Source organism: Camelina sativa, chromosome 3 (genome assembly GCF_030686135.1).
Source record: "Camelina sativa cultivar CO46 ecotype springtype chromosome 3, ASM3068613v1".
Classification (NCBI taxonomy): Eukaryota; Viridiplantae; Streptophyta; class Magnoliopsida; order Brassicales; family Brassicaceae; genus Camelina; species Camelina sativa.
The window spans coordinates 11317576-11333241 of NC_141882.1; the positions used below are offsets into that span (position 1 = coordinate 11317576).

At 36.6% G+C, this 15666-nt stretch overlaps 6 protein-coding genes and 2 pseudogenes across 9 annotated transcripts; 4 read left to right on the plus strand and 4 right to left on the minus strand.

Moving 5' to 3' along the window:
* Positions 1-99: 99 nt before the first annotated feature.
* On the minus strand, positions 100-1297 carry LOC104776754 (protein NUCLEAR FUSION DEFECTIVE 2). Of its 2 annotated transcripts, none has more exons than XM_010500872.2 (3): positions 1083-1297; positions 909-985; positions 100-611 (listed from the first exon to the last, which is right to left on the minus strand). In XM_010500872.2, exons 1-3 carry the CDS (start codon positions 1155-1157, stop codon positions 203-205), a joined length of 561 nt encoding a protein of 186 aa, XP_010499174.1. In that variant the 5' UTR covers positions 1158-1297; the 3' UTR covers positions 100-202. The 2 variants fall into 2 exon arrangements, with proteins under 2 accessions (XP_010499174.1, XP_010499173.1); XM_010500871.2 differs by having other exon boundaries at positions 909-988.
* A 105-nt stretch (positions 1298-1402) lies between these two features.
* Positions 1403-3788, minus strand: LOC104776755 (E3 ubiquitin-protein ligase AIRP2). Its single transcript, XM_010500873.3, has 4 exons — positions 3168-3788; positions 2334-2490; positions 2130-2196; positions 1403-2046 (listed from the first exon to the last, which is right to left on the minus strand). The coding sequence occupies exons 1-4, from the start codon at positions 3245-3247 to the stop codon at positions 1592-1594; spliced, it is 759 nt and encodes a 252-aa protein (XP_010499175.1). The 5' UTR covers positions 3248-3788; the 3' UTR covers positions 1403-1591.
* A 2222-nt stretch (positions 3789-6010) lies between these two features.
* On the plus strand, positions 6011-7638 carry LOC104776756 (limonoid 21-O-acetyltransferse-like). Its single transcript, XM_010500875.3, has one exon. It carries the CDS (start codon positions 6175-6177, stop codon positions 7507-7509), a length of 1335 nt encoding a protein of 444 aa, XP_010499177.1. The 5' UTR covers positions 6011-6174; the 3' UTR covers positions 7510-7638.
* A 108-nt stretch (positions 7639-7746) lies between these two features.
* On the minus strand, positions 7747-9376 carry LOC104776757 (BAHD acyltransferase BIA1 pseudogene; annotated as a pseudogene). Its single transcript, XR_015595464.1, has one exon. The product of XR_015595464.1 is annotated as a BAHD acyltransferase BIA1 pseudogene (transcript).
* Positions 9377-9853: 477 nt separating this feature from the next.
* On the minus strand, positions 9854-10266 carry LOC104776758 (uncharacterized). Its single transcript, XM_010500878.2, has one exon. The coding sequence runs from the start codon at positions 10191-10193 to the stop codon at positions 10023-10025; it is 171 nt and encodes a 56-aa protein (XP_010499180.2). The 5' UTR covers positions 10194-10266; the 3' UTR covers positions 9854-10022.
* Positions 10267-11152: 886 nt separating this feature from the next.
* LOC104741325 (lysine histidine transporter 2-like) lies at positions 11153-13633 on the plus strand. The gene is made up of 7 exons (XM_010462160.3): positions 11153-11692; positions 11785-12168; positions 12294-12687; positions 12769-12874; positions 12977-13068; positions 13160-13228; positions 13335-13633. Exons 1-7 carry the CDS (start codon positions 11517-11519, stop codon positions 13431-13433), a joined length of 1320 nt encoding a protein of 439 aa, XP_010460462.2. The 5' UTR covers positions 11153-11516; the 3' UTR covers positions 13434-13633.
* A 302-nt stretch (positions 13634-13935) lies between these two features.
* On the plus strand, positions 13936-15615 carry LOC104776763 (UPF0725 protein At3g25080-like; annotated as a pseudogene). Its single transcript, XR_015595465.1, has 2 exons — positions 13936-14947; positions 15105-15615. The product of XR_015595465.1 is annotated as a UPF0725 protein At3g25080-like (transcript).
* On the plus strand, positions 14129-14870 carry LOC104743552 (uncharacterized protein At4g17700). The gene is made up of 4 exons (XM_087507255.1): positions 14129-14223; positions 14334-14448; positions 14550-14707; positions 14834-14870. Exons 1-4 carry the CDS (start codon positions 14129-14131, stop codon positions 14868-14870), a joined length of 405 nt encoding a protein of 134 aa, XP_087363381.1.
* Positions 15616-15666: the final 51 nt, after the last annotated feature.

The following is a 15666-nucleotide window of genomic DNA, read 5'->3' on the forward strand; positions in this document are numbered from 1 at the left end:
CCTTTTTTAGTTGAAAACTATATAGATTACTCGGTGAAAGAAAAATAGTAAAACCATATCCATATCGGTTTAAGTTAATCCCTTCACATCACCTACTAATTAACACCAACCAAGCGATTACCATATAATTCTAAGCAAATGGAGAATCGTCTCTTAGAAACTTGGCATCCGAAACAAACCAGACTTATTAAAAAGCTCTAATTCACAACATAGACACTAGTCTTCCAGCTGTATCTCCGTGTACTTTCCAGAAAACATTGATGGCCTTATCAACCGTTCCAGCATCAACAGCAATAGCTCCAAAGATTGCCCTAAAGCCAGAACAAAGAATAGCCGAGTTCGACGCATCTGTCTTAGGGGAAACCCTGATTATCTTCCCCAAACCCAACCGGCCTCCGTCAAGAGCACACGAGGACTCCACCTTTGAAACCTGTGCTATCAAACGGTTCAGAGCTTTCGAGGAGACATCGATATCTTCAGTGAGATAGTGAAGAGAGACAGATGTTTCAATGATATGGGTTCCAAAAATACTCAAGGCTTTGTTGTTCTCTTGAGAGAAAGAAGCATGAGCCATAGCACGGCGTAGAAGGTTGGTGTTGTTAAACTTGTAGCTACACCCAAAATATAAGAAAGGTCACAACTTTAAGACTAATAGATTCTCATTTGCCTAATTCAACTTGATTCATCACATCAAAAGAGTTATCTAATCTTGTACTTGATTCATGTCCCTAACCAAATCAGCTAATTTAACTTGATTCATCACATCAAAAGAGTTATCTAATCTTATACAAAATGACCTTCTTAATTTCCTTAATTATGATCCTCTACTTCACATTTAGGCACAGATCAGTAACAAACAATACGAAAGCATTAAACAGAGAAGAAGAAGTGGTTTTTAGTATCAGTACCCAATTTGAGCTTGCAGCGTTGCAAGATCCGACGAGAACGATTGGATCCTGAGATTGGTTTCACTTGTGGCGCGTACCTGCTAAAGAGTATCCCAAGTCAAAAATAAGAAAACGATTTGGTTTCTCCGATTTGGATAACCCTAGGGTTTTAGAGAAGTAAGGAGATGGAGATACCTGAGAAAACGAGGAGGAGAAGCAGATCCCGATTACGACGAGAACAAGTAGTAGAGTGAAACGATTAGTCACCATTAGTTGATGATGAAACCTTTGTGCTCTTCTTCTTCACTTGATTTCACCCCTTCTGTAAAATAAATACGCTCTCTGAGACTTGTGGGATTCTTGTATCAAAAGTGAGACAGGTTTACTCACAATTAATTTATCTGACTGTCTCGGTTTGATTTGATTTGGTTCGGTTTATCCAGATTAGACTTCCCTCAGAATTGACTGTATGTAATATGCTTGAAACATGTTTTATGATGACAAAAGGGTACAGATGAGGAGAGAATGAGAATCTTCTTATTATTATCATATCATAAATCTAAAAATGAAGGAACACAATTGGATCACCAGATTCTTTATGTACACTTAATTTTAAAAGGTCTGGGGATCTCTCTCTCTCTCTCTCTCTCTCTCTCACTCACTCTCCCTTCTGTACACCCGTGTTTTGTGTTTCAGGGTGGAAATCATATCAAGTACTCGTTGTACACTAAGAAAGCTGCTTCAGGATAATCCTTTGGGAGACTATTTATGTGTAGGTAAAACCGAAGGAGATCCTCTTTAGTGACCGTCTCTGGATCCACAACATCTTCATCGCATGTCAACACCCACAGGTCCTCTGAGTTCACTCTCTTGATGCTTCCTCGACAAAAGGGACATGACTCCGACTTCGTGTTCCAGTTACGGTAACATTTGATGCACATGGCATGGCAACAGTTGGGCAGCACCATTTTCGTGCATGGCTCTAAGCATATCCCGCATTCGTCTTCTCTTTCCAAGTCAATGCTATTCATGAATCTGCTGCCTTCAATGTCATACTGCTGCTTTTTGGTTATGGCTTTTGGATTCGGATACCACATGCTTTCTTCTGGTAAGTCAGAAAAGTTGATATGAAGACGCTCAAGTGACGGTAATATAACACCTGCACTTAGCCAAAACCCTGTTATAAGATTAAGCCACTAACAATAAATAAAAAATCACATCAGATGGGCTACTTAGTCTTACCGTAAAACTCCCTAATTGTAGCTTTCCTTCCGTACCTGGATAGATTCCACCGCCCATCAGGCCGTACCTGTACAAGACAAAGAAGACACCTATAAAACAAACAAGCCAAGAGGAAAGGGGGAAAAACTATCAGGGAATCTACCAATCTACACACACACACACAGGCAAGTCGTGTAAACAGAGGACTGTATATATGGTAACAACCTTGTATATGAGTATGTGGAAGAAATCAAAATATCTTGGAAGCAGACAAGAGAAATCCATCCATTGTAGCAGGAATATGAAGAATGGAGCCAAATTGCTACACACCAATTTCATCTGTAGACGCACACCGCTCTTTCCCATTGGAATCTCAGCCGCCCTGATTCAATTTTTAGACAAATCAAGTTACTTTACTAATCCTTCTAACCACATAGAGTCATTCATAGACCCATTCCTTCAAACAACATTAAGCATTAAGTCAACACCACACAGAAACCAATTTTGAGAATAATCAGTTCCTATCCTTCTAATCAAATAAACCATTTCTTCAGACAACATATGCATCAAGACTACGTCACATAATACCATTTCTGAGACTAATCAATTACTATCCTTGTAATTCACATACTCATTTCTTCAGGCAACAAACGCATCAAGACCACACCACATAGACAGATATACCAATTTTGAGACTAATCAGTTCCTATCCTTTCTAATCACATAAACCATTTCTTCAAACAACATATGCATCAAGACCACACAACACAGACGGATATACGAATTCTGAGTCTAATCAGTTGTTTATCCTTCTAATCACATAAACCATTTCTGCAAAGTTTCGATTTTTCAGTAACAATCTAACTTTGTGAACTAAAAAGACTGAGAATTTACTTATAGGGGATATGCATCCTAAGTGGGTGACGGCTAATTCAATCCCATAATTCCCTCAAATCATGTTAAAACTGATAATCAAAACCCTAAACCCAGAAAAATCAGATAACCAACTTTAAATATAAAAAAAAACCCAGAAACGAAGCCAGATGATGGATGACTCACAGTCCATTGGCGTGCTCAATATCAGCCTCGAGAATCTTCAAAGAGTCTCTGTAAGAAGACTTGCTCAACTGATAATACATCTCTCTATCTCGAGATTATTACAGATGAACAAGGCAACACACAAAACCCAGAACAGAAAGAGAAGAAGAGGAGAGAAGAGAATCCAAAGTTTGGGTCTTGAAACAGGACAAACCCTTTTAATAAAGAGAGCCCGATGATGATGAATCAAAAAACAAACAACGAAACAGACACAGAGACGTCTGCTTTTCTCCACGTCTATCTCTTCTCTTCGGTTTTGTTTTGCTTCCTTCTAAAAATTTTCAGAGAAAGGAAAAATAAAAAAGCGACTTTTCGCTTTGAGATATTTTTGAGAGCCTCAACAAACAAAAAGAGAGAAAAAGGAAAATTGAAAAAGAAAAAAAAAAAAATACACACAGAATCTTATCTCTCTATTCTTTTTTGTTCCACAACTTTTTTTAATTTTGGTGTTCTGTTTCAAAGATCATAATAATGACACGAGAAATTGAAATGTGTGGAATGGATGATGATGATGATGATGAGAAATAGGTTCTTGTCCTTATCTATAAAACATTATATGCTATCTGTTGGCGGGTCTACGTTACCAAAATTGATTCTTTTAATCCAACTTTCTTACTTATAAGTATTTTTTTTTTTTTTAAATTCTAAGTCTTCAAAATATTTGTGACCTGTCAGAGCCAGCATTATTTCCAATTACATTAATGTTCATGAGTTCATCATGAAACAACAATTAGGGAAGATTCTTTTTCATAATCAAAGTTTCTACATATTATTACTAATTTTGGATCATCTCCTTTTTTAGAATTTTAAGTAATCCCTTTAGACAAAAAAAAAAGTCACTTTTGGATTCATTGCTGATTTATAAAAATTTAATTCCTCCATAATAAAAAGTCTATAAATTCAAAAGTATCTACATTTCATTATTATTATAAAAAAAAAAAGATTTAGAACACAATATTATCAAACATTACAAATAAACCGTGACGGAAACTGAAACACAGTTGTTTTTGTCTTCGTTAATAATATAAACGACTTTATTTTAGATTATGAATAATAAAGGTTTAGTTTACTAATGGTACAATGATATTGTTAATCACGAGGTTGCCATACTATTATTGAGGTTGATTTTAAAAAAATTTTATATATATAGATGATTTCTATTTGAAGGTTCATTCACATTGGATAATTCCTAATTTTAACATTTCAAAGGCAGAGAATATAATTTTGAAAATAATTGTCCCACGGACAAATTTCACGAGTCACCACAGTCAACAACGTTTAACAAGCATTTAAGAACATTAATCTAATACTCCTGTACTTAGTAATTGTCCTTTAACATTTTTTCAGAAGTTTGTACGTTTTCTATTGAGTATAGTGGATAACCCCATATTAATGTAATCCTTTGAACGTGACGTGACGTTGATCGTGTTATAGAGCTGAGTGCGATACGTAACTCAACAAAGACCCCTACGTTTTCGTTAAACTATACTTTCGATTTGAATCATTACGATCTTCTCTCGCGTAACTAACAAAATATTAATCTCGCTCTCTCCATCAAGAATTTTTCTCTGCAGCCTTCAAATTTTTCAGAATAACATTAAATAAATTTTAGATTTAATATTCATTGGCAAGTAGGAGATGAACTCAACACCATGGGCCATGGTGCCAAAAAAAAATTATTTATATACAAATAGATAACGTTTACTATATTGGTAGGAGAATTTCTAACTATATACAGTAGAACGTTTTTTATTAAGAAAAGCCTTATTTGTTTAATGTACAAATCCGAAATTACACCGTAAGATTTGTGTAACCGTTATACATGGACATTTAGGTTTCAAGTTCAATCGGTGAAAATATAGAATCGTAGAATCGCATAAAAAGAAGAAGGAAAAAAATGGACTCTTATGAATATTTATAATGTCAATAATAATTAATAAGATAATCGTTTCTACAATATATTAGTATTATAATTGTTGTTAGTTGTAATTGGTCGTAACGATCATATTAATTCAAAGTAGATGAACAGCCCATATTTATTAAGTGTTGGAATTTGGAATAATTCATGACCCTAATATTCAATTCAAAAATAGCAATTAACGAATTTAAAGTTCTACCTAATTATTTCATTGACTTTGAAAAGAGGAATCCGTCGAGCAAAAGCATACTACAAAATAAAAAAATGTTACAAATCGCAATACATAAATATATATATATATAAACTCGCATAGTTAAATCGAGCCGAATAGATAAAGTTAGCTAAAAATAATAGTCAAACGTTTACGGTAAGGACTAATTAAGGAGATGTTGAGGACCATCGACCACCAACCCCAACTAGTTTAATGATGATGTTGGGATTTGATTGGTAGCTCCTCTAACTTGGACATTTCATTAGAGTTAAAATGTCAATAAAAAAAATGAAAACTTCAATATCAAAAGTAAGACTTTATAACTTGTTGGTAACCATTATGATCATAATCAACTACAAAATGCTTAATTAGTTTTGTTAATTAAAGAACAAAAAAAAGGATCAAGTAATTAAGTTGTTCACTAACCAAACTCGGTTTTTGTTTAGATTGGCATCTGTACGTCGATTGAATAGAACTTGTTTGTTGTAACCCCTAAAGTCATTTCGTGTACATGATCGAGAGAGAAGAAAAAAAAAAGAGTTTCTTGCGGGAAAAGGTATACTACTGTGGAAGCTGCTTAGGTCACTTGAAGCAAACTCACCTGTTCATCGAGGTATTAGTATTCACCTAACGATAGTATAAAACTGGGTTAAACAAAAACCCCATATCAAGTTTCATAATGTTGACAAAACATTCCAGATATCAAGTCTCCAAAACCAAATCTTTGTACCAATTACAAAGTTTGTAACTTCCTTGTTCACTTGGGTCTCTAATCACTATGAGGTGTGTTGTTTAAGAGTCTCCTTTATCTTTTACTTATATAATCCTAACGATGAAACATGAGTCTTATCATACCTATTATAAGTGGTTTCAAAACAAGAATGGAGCTTAAGATCACGGTGACTTCTCAGGAACTCGTCAAGCCCTCATCTCTAAACCTTAATCATCTTCCTTGCCATCATCTTTCTTTCCTTGATCAGCTTGCTCCTCCCATTTTCATGCCTTTCCTTTTCTTTTACCACAACAAGACCAATCTCTCAAACAATGAACGAAGTGATCACATCAAGAATTCCTTGTCAGAAATATTGAATCTCTTCAACCCCTTGGCAGGACGCATGAAAAACTCGGGAGATGTCGTTGTGTGCAACGATATGGGTGCGTCTTTCGTCGAAGCCAAAGCCGATAGCAACATGTCACAGATTTTAGAAAACCCTAATCCCAATGAACTTAACAAGCTCCATCCATTCGAATTCCATGAAGTGAGTGACGTGCTTCTCACGGTACAGCTCACTTTTTTTCAATGCGGCGGCTTAGCACTCGGTATAGGCCTTTCCCATAAACTCTGTGATGCCTTGTCTGGTCTTATTTTCATCAAAAGCTGGGCAGCTTTGGCTCGTGGAGACACTGGAATCGTTACTCCTTCTTTCGATCTCGCCAAGATGTTTCCTCCATGTGATATAGAAAATTTAAACATGGCTACAGGTATCACAAAAGAAAACATAGTAACCAAACGCTTTGTGTTCTTGAAATCCTCTGTTGAGTCTTTAAGAGAACGATTCAGCGGAAACAAGGAGATCCGCGCGACACGTGTTGAGGCCTTATCGGTATTCATATGGAGCCGTTTCATGGCGTCAACAAACCAAGATGACAAAACCGGAAAGATCTATACATTGATTCATCCGGTGAACTTGCGTAGACAAGCAGATCCATTTATACCAGACAACATGTTTGGGAACATCATGAGATTCTCAGTTACTGTCCCTAAGATGACAATCAATGAAGATGATGAAGCAGAGCCTTCTCTTGTGGAACAAATGAGAGAAGAGATTAGAAAGATAGATGCAGTGTACGTGAAGAAACTTCAAGAAGACAGCAGAGGACACCTCGAGTTTCTAAACAAACAAGCTTCAGGTTTCGTCAACGGTGAGATTGTGTCATTCAGCTTCACGAGCCTATGCAAATTCCCGGTTTATGAAGCAGATTTCGGATGGGGGAAACCTTTGTGGGTTGCCTCTGCAAGGATGAGCTACAAAAATCTGGTAGCTTTCATTGATACTAAGGAAGGTGATGGCATAGAAGCTTGGATCAACCTTGACCAGAACGACATGTCTAGATTTGAAGCCGATGAGGAGTTGCTTCGCTATGTTTCTTCAAACCCAAGTGTGAATGTGTGATTGTCTCTTCCTCTTGAGATACATGAAATCTATAAGTCATTTCCCATGAGTTTGAGTTTGCTTTTCTTTTAAAAACTTTCTATTCAATTTCATTCTCTTGTGCTTAATGCTTTTTTTTTTTACTCTGCCCTGACAAAAGCCTCTGGATGTATGTTTGGGCTGAATCTAGTCTGATGTTGGGTGTTATGATTTGTTTATATATATATATATATATATATATATATATATATATACTTATAAATATATATTTCCTTTAATTCATTCTTTTGCAACTAATTAACAACATTTGTGTCCCCTCGTGATATTGTTTTAATTTGATGACATGCACATAATGGTTGCTTGAGAACAGAGCCCCTACCCCCTGGCCCCTAGTAAGAGAAACTAAACTAGTTCTTATTTAAGAAGCAACACAACTTTTAACCAACTCATATAAATCTCTCGGAGGAAATACGCAATGAGTTTTTTTTTTCTTATCTAGATTAAAACAGGGGGATTCAGGGAAGCTGATTCAAGAAGCTCTTGATCACATTTGAACAACGACATGTGTTCTTCCGTAAGAGTGATCCAAGCTTCAATTCCTTCTCCATCTTTGGTATCAATCAACAACATCAAGTTCTTGAAATTAGAAGTGCCTCTTCCGGTCACCCAAACTGGCTTTCCCCATCCGAAATCTGCCTCATACATACCGAGCTTACACCAGCTATTACTTATCCACAAGTCCACCTCAGTTCCTCTTCCATGTACTTTCCCAATCTCTTCCAAAAGCTCAAATATTTTCGACGAGGATTCGGACATCTCCTTGCAGTTCAAGCTGAAGACCTCCTTTGCACGTCTTAGCTCGTCAACCACATCTTGAATTCTTTCTATCTTAGCTTCTTCATTATTGAGAATCATGAGGGAAAGCATATTCCCAATTGTGTTTTCACACAAAGAATTTACCTTACCTCGCAGGTTCACTAGTATTTGCAGCACCGAAGTTCTTGGTGTTGGAGAACTTAATCTTGAAGCCTTAGTAGCACATCTCCAGAAAAGAGCTGTGACTGCTTCAACACGGGTTGGATTCTTGACAAGGTTGCTTGAAGCTTTGGCTCTTAGTTTCTTGATGTTTGAAGCATCAAACACAAATCTCTTAGTTACACAATTCATCTCTTCAAGCACGACTTTACGGTTCATCGGTTTTGATGGAAGTTCATCAATAGGTAGAGGAAAGAACTCTGAAGCGGTGAAACTAGGAATCAATGTAATCCCTAAATCTCTTGAGGACTCAGCCCATCCTCTGATGAACATCGCTAAAGAGGTTGCGTCAGTGATCTTATGAGAAGTGCATATTGTGATAACCAATCCTCCACAGCGGAAGAAATAGGCTTGGATTAGCAACACAGGCCATGTAACAGCTTCTCTTGACCTAGCTTCAACAGGAACGAGTGGTTCCAATGATTCAGGAACAGAGTATTTGAGAAACTCCAAGAGAAGATGGTCCACTCGAGCTTCTATAAACAAAGCTCCTTCATCATTACATTCCACAAAACTTCCCATGATTCTTCCGGCAAGAGGGTAGAAGATTGGTAAAGTGTGAGACAGAGATTTCTTGAGCTTCAAGGATGTCTCCTCTGTTGAAAAACCTAGAAGGTTCTGAGGATCCGCTGCGTAAAAGAGAAGTGCACCTGTGTACATGGGTGAGCTGAGGATATCAAGAAGAGAGAGATTAAGAATTCTCTTATCATTTGGAGTTGGAGAAGAGGGTTTGATTATATCTCTTGCTATGATCTCAACTTTTTCCTCCATTGTTACATACAAAATATTTCTCAACTTTCCCGTAAAATCTCTTAAAATCACTTCAGTAAGATTCTTGGTGGGAATAGCTAACAGATTCCTTCATCACAAAAGACAAGTCATATTATTTATCATTAACTCATTGTCATCAACAACATAATCATTATTATTATTATTATTATTATTAGATTATATATTCATATTATACGTTACTAAGGGGGGACCAAGAGTTCAAGATTCTTACTCGTCAGGAGACAAAATGTTCTTGAAACTCTTGTCTTAGCGTATGTTGATGATGAGTTTTCTTTGTCATTTTAGATGTTGCAAATGAAAAAGACGAAAATTTATATGCCCACATATATATAGGAGTAAAGATTTCATATCGTACACCTTTTGATTTATTTATTTTTTCATAAATTCGTGGTTGATGTCTTGATGATATTAAATTCTCATGACTAGCAAAAAGAAAAAGAAACATTTCGTAGGAATTAATTAATAATTCATGCAACGTAAGCATCTCGGGCGTTTGATAAAGAACCAAAGCGACGGGTTAACACAATCATCCGCAATCAAAACCAACAAAGTTTCTAATTAAACTTAAAAGATTTTGTTTAACATTAGACGACTCAAAAGAATGGGTACAAGAGAGAAGCAGAAGTACTTAAATGGATTAATAATCACAAGGAACAAATGAATCAATTTTGTAGCTATATAAACAACATTTAATTAAACCTATAGATTTACTTATCAGATTTTTTGCCAAGTTTCATCCATTTGAAGGCAAGTATGGCCTTCCCGATATTGGTTTTGCTTCCATCTTCCTTCTTCTTTTTCTTCTTGTCATCTTCGTTATTTGGAGGAGGGTCAGAGTTGTAGTCCCATTGATCAGCCCATGATAGTCCCGAATCCATCTTTTGTCTCTCACAAAAAAAATATTTTTGTTGAATAGAAAAGGTTTAGAAAGAATTATGAGGTGAAAAGAAGATTTTGTTTTACTTATTTTAGACAGTAATGGTTTGACACAATATTTGTCTATAAGTTTCTTGGTTGCTTATTTTTGGGGTTTCTCTGTTTTTAGTTTATCCCTTTGGTAGGACAAAGAATCAATTATTCACCTTCAAATGTGTAACCTTCGACAGGGAGAATTACACGTACATATTCAAATAAAATTACAACGAGAACCCTTATTATTAACCTGAAACACTTGATTGTTTTAGTAGTCAAAATAGTATTCTAAAATCAAATTATCATTTGTTTCAATTTATAGTTTTTATTTATTTATTTATTTTTGAAAAAAATCACGAGGTGCAAGTGACCTTCGAAAGCATAATAAATAGAGAGATACGTCCGTTTCATTGTAGCCTTGTGACTTTTCTACGTACTCATAACTTTCATGGTATCTATAGCTTAAAAAAGGTTGAGTTAATTGATCGACATTGTTAATATTGTGTTTAATATGAAAAAAAATCAGGACATATATATATAAATAGATGATGTAGATCCGTTAATATATATACGAGTTTATCCTAGTCTTAACGTAAGATTTAGTGTATCTGTTCTTGGGATTATTATGGATAACAACATAACATAAACGTTTTGATTCTCTCAAAACGACATAAATATTATCCAGATGCAAATTTATGTTTTATTGTATCTAGTCAACAAAAATATACCGTTTTTTATCTGATCTTGATATGTTACCACTAAAAAAAAATTAAGTTACTTTTTATGTCGGTCAACTCAAAATAGCTGTTAAATCAGAAAAAAAAAAATCTTTATTTTTGTCAAAAAAAACAAAAAAAAATCTTTATTTTATTGACCAGAAATATTTAATTAAAAAGCGAATTACTCGTTAGATCAGGTGACCCTGAAAAAAAAAAAAAACACCCACAACAAGCGAAGCATGAAACGGCTTTGAGCAAATGTTGCCTTATGCCACGGGTTTGAAAGACCGAACAAACTAACTAACAAACAAACATTCCCTTCAATTTTGGAAACGTTTTAGAATCTCATAATCTATATATATATTTGCTTATTACACTCTCCCCTATAAACTAATAAATCGTTGAATAATCAATTAAGATAATATCAGAATCAAGAATCTTGATCCTCTCTTAAATATTTTCTATCTAACGCTCTCTTCTTCTTTCTCCCTTTAAAAAAACTTCTCTTCTTCTCTCTCTCTCTCACAAAAACCTAACAGTAGAATCTCTCGAGAATCAGAAAAAAAAAAAATGGGTGAGATGTCAGCGAGTGAGAAACCCGCGGCTAAGCAGAAGAACGTCGACGATTGGTTACCGATCACATCCTCCAGAAACGCCAAGTGGTGGTACTCTGCTTTTCACAATGTTACAGCCATGGTTGGTGCTGGTGTTCTCAGCTTGCCTTACGCCATGTCCAATCTCGGATGGTACTATATCTTATTCTCTCTCTATTTTTTATATTATGTTTTTCAATCCATTAGATCTTATCTGATCTGAGTTGTGGTATATGTATATACAGGGGACCTGGAGTGACGTTGATGGTTCTGTCATGGGTGATAACTTTGTACACACTGTGGCAAATGGTGGAGATGCATGAGATTGTTCCGGGGAAGAGGCTTGATAGATACCACGAGCTTGGCCAAGAAGCTTTTGGCGAGAAGCTTGGCCTTTGGATCGTTGTGCCGCAGCAGCTTATCGTGGAGGTTGGTGTTGACATCGTTTATATGGTCACCGGAGGACATTCGCTCAAGAAAGTTCATCAACTACTCTGCACTGATTGCAAAGACATCAGAACTACTTTTTGGATCATGATCTTTGCGTCTATCCATTTCGTTATCTCTCACCTTCCCAATTTTAACTCCATCTCCGTCATCTCACTCGCCGCTGCTGTTATGTCCTTAACGTAAAATCTCTTCAACACACACACATATATATATGATCGGTTCAACCTAGAGCGTGCCTTGTGGTTCAAGGCTGTTGGTGTGGTTCTTGTTTCAAATATCTCTTTGTGATGTATTTTTTTTACAGTTACTCAACAATTGCTTGGGCTGCATCGGTGCACAAAGGGGTTCATCCAGATGTTGACTATACAGCTAGAGCCTCGACCGATGCTGGAAAAGTATTCAACTTCTTGAGTGCGTTGGGAGATGTGGCTTTTGCCTATGCAGGTCACAACGTTGTGTTGGAGATCCAGGCCACGATCCCTTCGACTCCGGAGGTGCCATCCAAGATCCCAATGTGGAGAGGAGTTGTTGTAGCCTACATTATAGTCGCCATCTGCTACTTCCCTGTAGCATTCGTCGGCTTTTATATCTTTGGAAACAGCGTTGATGACAACATTCTCCTCACTTTGGAGAAGCCTGTCTGGCTTGTCGCTATGGCTAACTTGTTTGTGGTTGTCCACGTTATTGGAAGCTATCAGGTCTTCTTCCACATTCCAGTATTTATTTATATTTATCTCATGGCTCATGAGTATTGACACTCTCTATATGTGTGCATTCAGATATTTGCAATGCCGGTGTTTGACATGCTTGAAACCGTTTTGGTCAAAAAGATGGATTTCGCTCCTTCCTTCAAGCTCCGCTTCATCACCCGAAGCCTTTACGTCGGTAAGAAGTCACTCCTCATTTTTTATACATTGAACTTCATTCTCATATTCTATCAATTCATTTGATTTTATCCTCACGTATATTGGTCTATTATATATGCAGCTTTCACGATGATCGTTGCGATATGCGTCCCGTTTTTTGGTGGACTACTCGGCTTTTTTGGAGGATTCGCCTTCGCCCCAACAACTTACTACGTACGCCTAGTCCAACTAATCACTCATTCATTCATTCATTTGCCCCCAAATTATTTAGAGCTGTGATTTATCTTAATTTTTGTCATTGCAGCTTCCATGCATTATTTGGCTAATTCTCAAGAAACCAAAGAAGTTTGGTCTTTCTTGGACAATTAATTGGGTATGGTCCTTTTACTAATGATCCATATGTAAAGCTTATGTTTAATTACTTGTATATTAATGGAATTTTGTTCGTGTTGTTGTTGTGTGACAAATGAATAATGCAGTTCTGCATCGTAGTAGGAGTTCTTTTGACGATCCTAGCCCCAATTGGTGGACTCAGAACCATCATTGTCAACGCCAGTACCTACAAGTTCTTCTCATAGATCGATCAGTACTCGTTGTGTACCACACAAACAAAGGAATAAAATCACGGCATGTCTAATTTTATGGGACTGTCCATTGAAGTAATCTTAAGTTTCTCATTGTAGTTAAAGATGCATGATTTTGTTATGTTTGGTTTCGTTTGATGTTAAAACTCATTTATATAAATCTCCATCTATATATATATTTTGCTTCTTCTAAAGTTGGGATTTCGTAATTTAGTTATGCAAGTACGTACACGGGAATTTGATGACACGTCTAGATCCAATGTTACCATGGCCAGTAACGTATTAGAGATATTTGTTTCTTTCCAGCCAAGCATTCATGGTTCACGGGAATTATATATTTTGGCTTATCAAAAATATCTTGATTTTATACCATGTTTTTGTTGATACATACTACTGTTGCTTGTGAAGTTGTTAAATACCACATGCATGTAGCCTTTGTAGAGGAGCTTACGAGTTACGTCTAAAACGGCAGACCAAGAACAAAACGTCCTTCCATCAAATTCTATCTAATAGAGAAATTGGCAATTTTTGGCTACAAAAAAAAGTGACTAAATTGTAAGTACAAAGCGAAGTAAATATTTCTTATTGCGTGGACCAAACCTAAATTGACCCCCAAAAAAATAAAAAATAAAAAAAAGCAACAGCGCCGCTCTCGCTTCCGGCGAAATTTGGAACAAGGAGAGAAGATGATGGCCGTACCAGAGGATAAGGAGACGATGGTGGTCGTGCCAGAGGAGAGGGAAAGACCAAACGGAGGAAAAATTATAGGGTTAATGAATCCAAAGTAAAACTTTTTCATCATCTACTAGTACTTTTATCTTTGCTTGTCACACAATCCTCTCATCCTGATCCGATCTTTCTTCTCGCTTAATTCTAGCGTTCCATCTTTCGAAGACGAGGACCAATCCGTGTTGGACTTGAAATCATCTGTAATGAGTATTCTGAGCCTTGTCCTCGCTTAGTCACCCTTTATGCTAGGCTCGGCCTTCATCGTTACAATTTGCTCCAGGTGATTATCACTCGCGGCTTTCTTTCTTATTAATTTGTCTATGTATTGTTTCTTATTAATTATTCAATCTCGATTTGCTTTAATTTCTTGATGAAAATTAGGGGAAAAACTTACAGCTCAGTAGCGTAATGAAATACAACCGGTCCACGCATTCTTCTGCTTACCCTTACGACATAACTTTGGAAGCCATGAATGATGTCGCGCTTTTACCTTTTCAAACTACAGTTTATGAAACATCGTATGGCAAATTTGCTGTATGGTGCAGTTTTGCTAGACCTCTAGGTAAATTTACAACGAGACTTTGTGTTGGTGGTTGGGTGTATACAACAACCAAGTCAAATCATCTGTCTCACTTTTAACATTGCTGATTCTATTTTTTGTATAGGGAAAACCAAGAGACTCAGCAGCAGCAGCTCGTATAAAAACTTCTTCCTCATGGATACCATGCCTGAGTGGACCGCCAGAGGATCCTTTTGAACATTCAGACCGATATTACGTGGTAAGCTCATGATCAACTTTCACACGTTTGCCGTGAGTTTTTGCTTTTGCTCATGATCAACTTTCACACGTTTGCCGTGAGTTTTTGCTTTTGCTCATGATCAAACTAGTAACTTAGTAGTAATGTTTTCTTTTTTTTTTTTTTTTTTTTTTTGCAGCTGAATGAATCAGAGCTGCAAGACGATATTGACTGCGTTCGTCTCTACTTGGAACTTGCAGTTGCCACGACTAATAGGGGCACCAGTATGGATCATGATCTGTCCAACTTGCAGATTGTCCAAGTGGCTAAAGATAATACTCCCCAAGATGTGGATCCCGTATTCAACGGCAAAAATGTTGCGATTTTCTACATAAGGTACAAGGACTCATGCGAGGCTCGAGTTGGTAAGGATGTTGATCGCGTAGCTATAGTCAGAAGAGCCTTCTATGAGAAGCGGGGATGCTTCGCTCTTGTGGGCAAGACTCTGAGTTTAGGAATTATACCAACAAAAGGGTAAGAAGCAGAGTGAACAACTTATGCTTAGCCTACGTCTCAAACGGCAGCTTGTTATGTAGTCCTAGGCGACTCAAGGTATAGAAATATAGTGGCTTTAAATGGCCTGTATCGTCGTCTTCACAAGGCAAAATCCACATTATAGACCCCAAAGTTACTTAAAACATTTGAATTTTTACGTGGAGTTGCGTTTGGATTGTTTTTTGATTTTTCGGGTACAATTTGTG